Consider the following 12,115-nt stretch of genomic DNA (forward strand, 5'->3'; position numbering starts at 1 on the left):
CGGATGTTGTTCTTGGTGTCTCTCTACTTTGCTTATTGAGGCACAGTCTCTCACTGCTCCCAGAACTTGTCGATTTCATCTAGTTTAGGTAGCCACCTTCTCAGGGGATGCCCTGCCTCTGCCTCCTGAATGCTTGGTTTACAGGATGCTACCACACCTGCCCAGCCTTTGTGCATTCTGGACACTCCAGTACTCACATCTAAACGATAAGCCACTCCTCCTCTGAGCCATGTGTCCAGTTTCCTTGACCAACAAGAAAACTTTGATTATCTGTTTCGCGTTCTGCCATACAGTGGGCAGACAAACATCAGGTGCCTGCCATGTCATTATTGGCCTTCCATGTGGAGGCTTACCAATCTAGTGGCCCTTTAATCTTGGTGCTGAACCATGGTTTGAAGGATGGGCAGACCTCACTTGAGTGTTTATTTCTTGCTCTCCTGGGCTGGTATTTTAGAATCCATGCATCTCATGTTTAATGATGATAAAGGGTTAAAGGCAGGAATAATGGAAGTGCATTGCATACATCAACCCTCTGAGAGGCCAAGAACTGCTATAAAAGGATTAGGTGCTCCTGGAAAGGCACTTAAAGGAGGACTGGCTTCTCCTGACAAAGTCAAGAAGTCCCTCATTTTCATGCAAATGAGAAAACTTCTGAAGGGTAAGTAAGGGACTCCTTCCCACCTGCAGAGCAGCCTTGGCCAGGATGCTGGTGTTGAGGGATGCAGGGATGATGTGAAGTCATAATCTAGTGAGACTGCACATGGCTCATTGATTAGTAGAATGAGAGACATCAGGAAAACAGAGAAAAGAAAGATCTTCTATGTGTGGGAATCCAGTGCACAGAAAGTGCTTATCCTAGGTTTCTTAGTGACCAGAGCTTGTGTAGGGCACGGTCAAGTCTAATGTTCAATATATCATGGCAGTGATATGTGGAAAATCCGGAGGTGTCTTTGAGAGTGATGGAGCCTCTTTAGGCTCTTAGGTGGGCTTTTTAAGTCAGGAGGCAGAGTAACCAGAAGCTCACGGACATACACGTTTCCAGTGAGTTGGTGCCTTAGGATTCCTGTCTTGCAAATTTGAGAAATGAAATTCATGAACCACACATGGTGTGCTTTAGAGAGAAGTTTATTATAAATCTGTAGGTAGGAACATGAGAGCGGGGCAGGGGAAGGAGGAATAAATTCTCAGGGCTGGGGTATCATCAAGCTGAAGGTCAGAGCAGGTTATGGCAGAAGCCGGGAGTGAGCACTGGGAGGGGGTGAGCTGACCCACTTAGCACAGCCATTTGGTACTCTGGAACCTATCAGTTTCACACCCTCATCCTTTGCTTCCAGATAAACGAACTAAGGGGGCGGGCGTGAGGCTGTGGAGCAGTGGGCAGAACTCTTTTCTGAGTTCCTGGCTAAAGCAAGGACATTCCTAGTGTGGCTGTTTTGGGGTGTCTGCCCTTCCTCAGAGGTTTCTATTTCCTGTCCTCGTCAGCGTGCTTAAGAGATTGGACCTGTGAAGAGAGAACAGAGGGAACTCAAGGTTCCAACGGCATCATGGGCCGGTATGCTCACGGTCTTGTGCGGGCTGAGCCTGCTCCTTCACTGGTTAGCTCATCTGTCCTCCTGAATGGAACTGCAATCTGGTTTACCCACTTTCTTCATCCCACAAAAAGCATTTCACTAAAAGGGAATTTGTGCCCCAAATCTAATATATTTGCATACTGCCTCTCTTTGTCAGCACCAAGAAACCTGAGCTCAGTGCTGAAGCTCACTTGTGGCTTCCAAATGTGTGAGGAAAGTCCCCCCTCCACCCACAGCCCTTGTGTAGCTTAGCTTAGCTGCTCTCTGAGGTCCAGGCATCTGCTTGTCACAGATTCTCTTCAGAGACTTTTGGGGTGAGCATGCTGGAAGACAACGGGTGCTGTGGAGAAGAGAGGAAACTCATTACCTGGCTTCCATCTTCTTGTGGACAGTGGTTTACTGTACAGGCCACTCCCATGGCTTGTAAAATGTAGACCAGCAGACATATTCAATGACGAAGAAAGGGAATAAGGACAAGGCTTGCCACCAGGTGAGGAGTGGACAGGTTGTGTCATGTAAGCTTGGTTGTGGTGAAGGTGGGCTCCTGAAAGGCCAAGGGCACTGGGGAATGTGAAGATCGGAGGTGACCCGGATTACTACAAACTTTTCCATTGCTATGACAAAATGCTTGAAAAGGGGTGAGAGTTTACTTTGGTTCACAGTTTGAGGGCACAGCCTATCACGGCGAGGGGGCCATGCATGGGGATGGGATGGTACAGCCTATCACGGTGAGCGGGTCATGGAGATGAGAGCACAGCCTATCACGGCGAGGGGACTATGGAGATGAGGGCAGAGCCTATCAGCGTGAGGGAGTCATGGAGATGAAGAATGCGAAGCCTATCACGGTGAGGGGCCATGGCAGTAGCAGTGTTGGGTAGCATTCACAGTCAGGAAGCAGAGAGAGGAATGCTGGTGTTCAGCTTGCTTACAGGGCAGGTTTTCTTTCCTAGGTTAACCTTTTCTGGAAACCCCCACATAGACACACCCAGAAATGCGATGGTGATTTTAAATCTAGTCAAGCCGATGATGCCTGCCCATCACAGTACTTGTGAGATGTCTGATACTAGTTGTCAGACTACATTGGGGATCTGGTTCTCGCTGTGTCCAGATTGTGTCCAGATAAAGCAATGCCTTTGTGTTATTTTCACCTGCTTTGTGTTAAACGACTCTACTGCCAGGACCATGTAATTCAGGTACTTCTGTCTTCCCAATTTGGGACCATCTTGTTTGCATTCGCAAAATGGTGGGTCCCGTAGGCCTGCATGGCTCTTCTCCCAGCAGTGCGATAGCAAGCAGAGCAGTTAGAGCAGCTGTCACAGGACGGGCACTGTGCTAGGCAGTGTGCACCAAGTGTCATCGCTCCCTTGGTTCTCCCTGTGAGGAAAGGACGAGAACCTCCATTTGTCATATGGGGTCTCTAATGATCTGAAGGCTAAGGGCCTGATGGCAAACAGGTCACACAGAAACACTGGCTCTTTGCACACCAGTGATATGAAACTCACGCCCTACATGCGTCTGTAGCTGTGGTTCTGGGATAAGCAGCACCAACTTCTGGGAAATTGCCGTGTCCCCTGCTCCAGGGCCTTGTAGATGCAGAACAACAACTTCCATGTCAAAGGGAAAGTGATACTTTATTTTGGAACCAAACATGAAAGACTACAGCTTGGGAGCACAGCTACAGGTTAGCAGGAGTGTCATGCTCTAAGTGGTAACAGTAAAGTTTTATTGTAACAAAACAAAAATATATTGTATTCCAACACACTTTCAAGTTACGCTGGCGGGAACCATAGGTACAATGGATGTAGCGATGCAGGGGAAACTTAGGAAGGTGCTAGCTGCTGTCTGGCAGCTGAGTCCTTAGGCCTTCCCTTGGTTGGGTCTATTTATGTATCCTTCAGTGTTTACCTAGGGGTCACAAAGTATCCGGTAGGTGCAAGAAATGGCTTCCAAGGAGGCATTGTTTTATCTGGCCACAGGACAGTTTGGCCCTGGACTTCCAACGTTCCAACTGTTCCACACCACTGACGGTTCAGTCAGTCACCCTCGTGGAAGGCCTAGTGGAAAGTGCAATTCTTTTCAGGAATTTTCATTCACAGATTGATGCCATACCTCTGAGGGTGCTCTAATAAGCTCCCCAGTTATCCAGATGTGGGCTTCAGTTTAAAAACTGCATGTGGGATTTCTGCACTTGGCAGAGACAATTGATTTGCAAAAGTTGTCCTCTGATCTCCCCTTGTATACCGTGGTATGCCTATAGACACATACATGCCCCTGCCCACACAATTACACTAAATAAATAAATGAATAAAAAATAAGTATAAGAAGCAGCTGGTATTCTCTACCAAGACCTGCTTTTGAAATGGTATTGAGACCATGAATTTAAACAAGCAAACAAACAACAAACAAAAAAAAAAAACCCCTTGAAGTTAACTAATATTCAAATCATTATTCCCCCTGTGGGCAGCGTTACCCTTTCCTGATTCATTGTTTCAATCTTTCGTTTTTCTGATTCTCTAGTAAAAAAGAAGGGATGCAGTCTTGTGAAATTAATAAGCTGAAGTCTCCCCTTAAAGATGGCAGAGAGGCCTTTCTTCTGCATAGGAGCAGTTGCTTGAAAGACAGAAATCTGAGATCATATCCTTTTCAGGCCTCTAATCACACAGAAAGCTAAGCTGGGGTTGACTCTGCAGTGTGTTCCCATCAGGAAGGCTCAGCACCTGTGGCAGCATTTAATGCAAGAGGCCTAATTTAATTAGCAGCCTGCCTTTGGGCCAGCTTGCTGCGGGGTCTTGAATCTCTGGCTCAGGAAGAAACATGTAACCCCTGCTCCTTTTATTTCTAGTTAGCCTCATAGAGGGAGGGTGTCTGAGGAGAGAGGAGAACTCTGCTTCTCCATCAAGCTCTGCACAGTGCTAATTGAGCTGACCGTCTTGGACCACTGTCTGCGATTGCTGCGGCCGAGTAGAGCAGAGACCCGGGGAAGGGATTGTAAATGTCAGATGGCTCATGCTTGCCCTCTTGGCTCTTGAATTGATCAGGGGAGATATCCAGTCTGCACGCTTGAGTAACTAAGTAGCAGACAAGTAGGAAGAGATAAGGTATTCAAATCCCAGTGGGGAAAGCCTGCACCAGATCCCTGCGCTGCCTCCCAGAGCTAATGAGGAGATGGAAGGTGAAGGTCCCTGGCTGCCTAAGTACAGGCTTTGCCTCCTGACTTCGTTGCTACTTATCCCGCTCAGGGGCTTGTCTCTGTCAGCCATTTCTCTCTCATTCTGCCTAGAAAATGACATCGCATGTTTTAAGATTATGCCAGCCCACGTCTTTTGCAACTGTAAGAGAGGAAACGGATCTCCTGTGTGTTTTACTTTATAAGGATAAGCCACAGCAATTAGGAAAGATGTATTTTTCTGGTCTCTGAAACTTCTGTGTTCAGTCCCCGGTTTTCCTTGGGCTTTAAACAGGCAACAATGCCCAGTTTTGCTTCAGCTCTGGGCTGTGAGCAGGAGCTGGCTCTGCCTTTCTCTACATCACAGTGGACCGGGGATGGGAGAAATGGCTTAGTGCATAAAGCCAATCCCTAGAATGCACATATCCATATATCATTAATTCCAGTGTGCCTATGGAAAGACGGAAGCCTGCGACAGGAAACTACCCAGATATAGGCTGGTCAGCTGGTTTGGTACGTGCAGTGATAAACAACAAGGAGCCCTGTCTCAAATGAGGTGGGAGATAAAAGACTGATTCCCCAGATTTACATCTGACCCCCACACTATCGCCACAGTGTGTGCGTGTGCGTGCGCATGTGTGTGTGCGCATGTGTGTGTGTGCGTCCCTGTGTCCGCTTGTACAAATGTACTCTCACACACGACCTGAAGTCGGGCTCTCTCCTAGGAGACTCGGATTCACAGCTCTGCCTTTCTGAACATGAATTCTCAAAATTATTCTTTCCAGGACTACGCAGAATATGAAGTCAGATAGCACATTTAAAACATTAAAATACATTTCTGTTTCCTCGCAGGATGTCTGTCCACGGACATGCACTCTCCCTTCTCTTACCATCCTCTTCTATGAGGAATTACTCGTTTTCTGTGTTTGGAAATGACTGGAATCTTTTCCAATATTATGTCGGACCTAGAATCACTCATTACTACTGGGGTGGGTCACTAGATGTTGGCTCAGTTTGCCTCAGAGATGTAGGCTCTCTCTGTAGCTCACTTTTTATGTGAAGGGATAATTTTAGAGACATTGTAGTTTTTCTATAAGGAGGAGACAATGCTCTTCTTTCTCACACTTTCCTTCAGTTCCCCTGTGCTTGGCCATAGAACAATGAATGGTTAAAGCGGGTGACATCTGTTAGTGTGATCTCAGGACTAACCACATACTTGGTGGTTAATTGAGATCCTTATAGGCGTGGCAAAGAATGAACCTCAGAGTCATTACCTGTGGATCATAAACCAGAGACTAAAGAGGCTGAAAAGTGTCTCACTCACAATCACACCCCTACTGCAGAAGGTCCAGGTGACTCTGGAGCTATTGTTTAAGGAGAGAAAGGGCAAGACTGAGGGAGACGCTAAGGAAGAAATGTAGAGGGGAGAGAAAAACAGAAGGGAGGAAAAGAGGAGAAAATAGGGAGAGAGGAAAGCCAGAAAGCGGGGAAAAGGAAAGTGGGGAAATAGTTAAGAAGAGAAAACAGAGAAACCCTTGATTTTAGATGAATTGTGTAGGGTTAACCTTTCTTCTTATAAACAGCTCCCACTTTTCTCTTTCCGGGGAAATGTCAGCTTTGGAAATAATTTAACCCGAATACTCAAGCTGTTGGAATGGCTTTCCATGTCGTGGCTGTAATACGGCTCACAATTATAATTAATGGAACATCTTCAGAGTGAGCTAAGGCTGTGTGCACATGGAAAACCATCTAATGTGCTAAGCATACAGAAACACGAACTAAGAAGTCCATTTTTTACAAGCAGAAGAGGGAGGCAATTAGGGAGACACTTTTCAGCAAGAAGGGGAAAAAATACCTAAAAAATCCTGTGTTCCTGACACACTTTAAGATGAGCCTCGGGCCCCATTAAGGGTGTGGTAATGAAGAGGGTCTGTGAGCCACAGGACGGCTCTGCGGAAAGGTTTCTCCTTCTCAGGAATCAAGACGAATTAGCCTCATTATTTGCAGACACTTGACAAGAGCAGAGGAAAGCAGGGCCATAGGACAGGCAGTGGGGGAAGGAGTTGGCCCAGAGGAGACAAGAAGGGGAGCTGGGGTGTGTTCTAGATAATCCCCTGCAAAAAAGGGGGAACATTCATGAGAAGACAGCACGTGCCATAGACCTCTTTACTGGGATCTTGTCCCAGAGTAGCTTGGGCTGGTTCTTGGCTTGCTGCCTACATGAGCCCCATCAAGGACTTGCAGAGACAGGTGCTCCCAAGCCAGGGCCCATTCCCCTCCTGCTTCTTTGTCTAGTCTATGCTCATGCAGTCACCTGTGCTTCCTTGCCTGTGTCCTTACAACACCTCCTGAGAATGCGCTTGGCGAGACTCAGTGACCGTCACTCTGGCATAATCAAGTAGGAGAATGAAACGGCCTTCGGCTTAAAAGGGATCAAAACCACTGGAAGTGCTGGGTTTTAATTTATACCTTTGGATGTTCACTGGGTTATCTGTAAGCCAATGGGAGCTCATGAGGACTAGGGATTTTGCTGTCATGGGTCACAGAAAAGTATGTCAAGGTATTTTAGAGGTGGGATTGCTGTTTTCTTGATGGGAATCGCTCTCTAGAAACATAATTTCAAATAGCGGAAGGAAAGGAGAGCCTGCTGTGACAGCCATGGGTTAGTCTGCACACCCATGGGAAAAGCTTTATCTGAGCCCTCATTAGCTCAGGGTGAAGAGACATTCCTGAGAGCCCCTCCTCAGTAGCAAGCTTCAACCCCCAAACTGTTCTCTCTGACCTAGAATAGAACGCAATGCCTTCCAGGGTACACTGGGAAATAAACAGAGACTTAAATATATATATATATATATATATATATATATATATATATATATATCCATATCGTCTTGCTATATTGTTCAAACTAGCCTCGAACTCATAATCCTATCTCTTTTACCCACCTCTGCTTATATGCTGGTGTGTAAAGTATGTTGCACCTGGAGACAGTTTCAAATGTTGTGATTAGAAATAGGTGTATCAGCTGGGTGGATATGACAGAGGATGAGCAGATGGACAGACAGATGATAGTTGTAGAGATGAATAGATATTTAGATGGTAGGTGATTGATAGATGGATACATAGATAATAGGTAAGATAGGTGATAGATGATAGATACTTGAATATTGATAAGTGATTAATAAGTGATAAATGATAGACATCCTTCAGTATCCAAGGTATACGTATATTCATATATTTCATACATACATAAATGTGAATATATGTAGGAAATTTATACACACATACACACATATACACACATATATATATATACATACATGCATATATCTTATATGGTATCAGTACACATAATAGCAGACAATGAAAAGTTGCAAGACCTGTTGTCTTGATGGTAGGGAATAGCTGGTTGTGCAGATCAAGGGCCAGAGAACTTAAGAGCCCAGGGTGCAGATTTCAGTGTGTGTCTAAGACCTGGGCCCGGAAACTGAAGATTCCCATCCTCACTGTTCTATGCAGGATCTAGTGAACTGCATGGTGCTGGCTCACATCTGGGGCAGGCCACGTTGTAGGGTTCAGGTGTTGTCCTTTCTGGATCACCTTCACAGACATGCCTGGAGTTACTGTTTAACTAGGTAACCAGGTAACTGTTTAACTAGGACATCTTATTGTTTAGTCAAATTTACACAAGGAATTAACCATCACAGGAGGTGTCCTGGACCAACAGCAACCTGTAAGCATACAATAGTGCCAAGGACAGTGCCCAACAGAGAATTGTACTGTCCAGAAACAGAATGAAGCTTGAAACACTTTGATTTATAATATGCCATTTTTTTCCCTTGGCCAACTCTATTTCTCTTGCCATGATCAAAAGCAGTAATTACTGCTAGGATTTCAGCATCTCCAGTGTCGTGTGTTCAAGTCTCTTTCTTAGTGGCAGAGCACCTTTCTCTGGTGGGACCATTCCTATATCCAGGCTTGAACCAAGAGCATGGAGGGCAGATCTAAAATTTCTTTTATTTTGGGTGGCACTCGCACTGCAGCCACAGAAACTAGAAGGAAGACTCTGGATCCAGCTTGGCGCTCATCCTCTCAACTGATCCAGAAAGCTGAGCTGGCCAAACAGGCTGAGTGCTATGATGAATGGCATCTACATGAAAGCCACCTGCGTGAAAGCCGTGATGGAGCAGGGCATCGAGCTGTCCAATGAGGAGTGTAACCTGCTGTCTGTGGCCTACAAGAATGTGGTTGGGGCCACAGGTCTCCTAATCTAGGAAGTGAGGTCTTCTCTCTGAAAATGAAGGGAGATTATTTCTGGTATCTTGCTGCAGTAGATTGTGGGGATGATTGAAAACAATAGAAAATTCCCAAGAAGCCTAAGGGGAGACATTTGATATAAGCAAGAAAGAGATGCGACCTACACATCCAATCTGCCTGGGGCTGGCTCTTAACTTTTCTGCACTTTACTATGAGATCCTTAATAATCCAGAGTTTGCCTGCACACTGGCTAAACCGGCTTTTGATGAGGCACTGAACGAAGACTCCTACAAAGACAGCACCCTTATCATGCAGTTGCTTAGAGAAAACTTAACAGTATGGACATCAGGCTGTGCAGGAGAGGAATGTGACGCAGCAGAGGGGGCCAAGAACTAAAGGCATCCAGGGCACCAACATCCTTCCCCGCAAGAAAACCTTTTTACATCTCCATTGCTTATCCCACTTGGATTTCCTCTGGCAAGGAAGCCCATTCATGTATATGGGGTCAACTGTTTCTAGTCTTCTCACACTGTAGCTTTGGGAAAACTCCATCCCTTGGTGTGTGTTGTCTTCACCTTCCTGGTGTGCAGTTACTGCTGTAGAAAAGTGTCAATAGCTTCATTTCCTACAAACACGAGTAACTTCCAGACACTGGTGTAGGGGACTGACAGCACATTTGGTATTCAAGTAATCTGAACCACTTCTGCAAGTGACTGTGAAGACATGGGAATGTGGTGCCCTACAATTTAAGGTGATTGTAGTAATAACTTGGTTTCTACATTCCTTTCCTAAACCTTCTTGGGGGTTTCCTTTCAGAAGCAACTTTTCCATGCTCTTACGACCAATTCCTTTTGAGTAGGAATGCAGAAGTGTTAGATTGAATGGGAGAGCCCTTAATGCATCCGGGCTTGGGGTCACAAATTGAAATGTCTCCTGTGTCACATATTCTGGAGGTTACATCTGTCGGTGACAACAGGGAGTTTTCTTATGCATTCTTCATTTGCTGCAGTTTAAGTTGACAACTTCCTTCCCAATAAAAATTCACTTACACCCCCTGCCTTCGTAACTCCGGCAGTCACTTTACCTTGTGATAGAAGTAGTATGTTGCTGCCAGAATACAAGCATTGCTTTGGGCAAATTAAGATGCATGTCCTTTCTTAATACACTAGAAAGGAGAAATAAAGTACGCAAGTCCAAGTCTAAACTTTAGCACATTTCCATGCAGATTTGTGTACATGTGAGGGGGTATCCAGTTTGTCAAGTGATAGTTCTTTAGAGAGTTGGACCACTAGATTGGGAGTTTGCTAATCATTGTAGTCCCCAAAAAAGCCTTGTGAAAATGTTATGCCCCATGTAACAGCAGAGTAACATGAAATAAAACTACATTTTATCAAACCATTTATTATGGCTTTGTAACATTTGCATACCCTAATTTTAAGGAACAGACAAATTTACGACTGTTTCGAGTTTATTGCTATTTCTCTTTATGTAACACGTAGCGGTGATACCCATATTTTTGCATTGTAGTAGAACACAATGTCTCAGGGGTAGACACAAAGTCTAGAGTGCTTGGCACTGTAAAATTGGACTATATTTCTCCAGATAGCCTCATGGACCATCTTCCTCAGATGTAACGACAACTGGTTAGGTGTCATGTGAAGTAAAGTAGACATTCGAAAACTAAAAAAGAAATTCTTTTATTTTTGAAAATACTATTTTATTTAATATAACGATGATATTTTACTGAGTGTGTGCACATGGGTACACAAGCTGGAGCTAGAGTAAGGTGGCCAGAGGACTGCTTGCAGGAGGTGCTTCTCTCTTCTGACCTGTGGTTCCTGAGGACCAACTTACATTTTCAGGCGAGACTAAATTGCCTTAACCCACCGAGCCCTATCTCCAACCCAGGTCTCTCATTTCCTGTAGACAGCCGATACTTCATGTCTGTATGAACTTCTAGTGTGGCATTCGTGTGTTGATTTCATAATGATGCCATTAACAACATCTTAACCACTAAACCCTAAGGGGCTGCTCAGGTAAAGAAGGCACAATCTAGACAAAGGAAGCAGGCCAGCTAGCTACATGTACTATGCTTCCGTGTGTTAACCAGTCTGTCTGAAAAGAGGTTCGTTCAGTGGAGTCCCTGTTGGAATAAAACGCACATACATCTCAACCCTTGTTCTAGATCACCGAAGAGACTTTAATCACAGAAGTAACAACAAAGGCAACAGGAGATAAATCAGCCAGCTTGTTTTTAAGAAACCCAACAGGAGACCCTCAAACACAAGCCCACACAGTTTGGTCTACAAATACATAAGGGTCAACCCAGCTATCTACACAGATTTGAACCCCAGCCCCAGGCAATTAAGGGCTTTAAATATCAAACTAAGAACAATTCCTCATGCACATTCTGTATCTGCTCTTTGACACTTCAGGCTTGGCATGAGTCAAAGCCTGTCCTGTAGAAGGGAATTAAACGAGCTTAGAATAAGCAAGACGATTTGAAGAAACCTCAGAGGGCAGGGCGTTATAATTGGAAGCAAGCCTGCCATGGGTAAAATCACTGCTGTCAGCCTGATGGGGAGACGCCCCTTAGGTGTATGCCAGACCTGTCAGTTGCTGTCCTCAAAGTTGCTGTCGTCTTGGCGGGAGTGAAGGTGCGTCAGGCTCATGGGATCAGACACATAGCCTGCGTCAGAAAAGAAGTTCGGTCGTTACTTATTGACCTTCTAGCACATCTCCCTGCTTTTGTAACCAGCGGGATCCAGTGCTGTACATAGCTACTATAGTGTCCTTCCAGATCCCTGGGAATGAAGACTGGATTCTGGACCTCGGTGATGCTATGGTCTAAAATCGAAGCAAGGGGTTGATACCATATGGACATCCATGTCCACTTTGAACATGCTGGCTGGTGGTTAGTATGCTGGGTTTACAGGAAAGCAGGACTTGTTTCCAGAAGGAAGACACCGTGATGGCTAAGATCAAGCTTCATGCCAGGCAAATGCATTTAAGGAATGGTTCCAATGCTTGCTGTCTTTGGGGCATTTGCCAGCTTAGATCTTCCTGAGTGTCATGCCTCAGACAAGTGGCAGGCAATGCCAGGGCATAAGGCAAAGGAAGG

The 12,115-nt window shown here is 45.3% G+C and overlaps 1 protein-coding gene and 1 pseudogene across 3 annotated transcripts in view; one reads left to right on the forward strand and one right to left on the reverse strand.

Annotated features, from left to right (window-relative positions):
* The first annotated feature begins 8,656 nt into the window (after positions 1–8,656).
* On the forward strand, positions 8,657–9,464 carry Ywhaq-ps3 (tyrosine 3-monooxygenase/tryptophan 5-monooxygenase activation protein, theta, pseudogene 3; annotated as a pseudogene).
* Positions 9,465–11,173: 1,709 nt separating this feature from the next.
* The window catches only part of Tnni3k (TNNI3 interacting kinase), a 267,980-nt gene continuing 267,038 nt past the window's right edge, over positions 11,174–12,115 (reverse strand). For 2 of the 3 annotated variants that reach the window (XM_087620881.1, XM_087620885.1), the window contains one exon: positions 11,174–11,683. In XM_087620881.1, coding sequence (XP_087477007.1) covers positions 11,607–11,683 — 77 coding nt within the window. In that variant the 3' untranslated portion in view covers positions 11,174–11,606. 3 annotated transcript variants of the gene reach the window in all.

Source organism: Rattus norvegicus, chromosome 2 (assembly GCF_021556685.1).
Source record: "Rattus norvegicus strain SHRSP/BbbUtx chromosome 2, alternate assembly SHRSP_T2T, whole genome shotgun sequence".
Taxonomy (NCBI): Eukaryota; Metazoa; Chordata; class Mammalia; order Rodentia; family Muridae; genus Rattus; species Rattus norvegicus.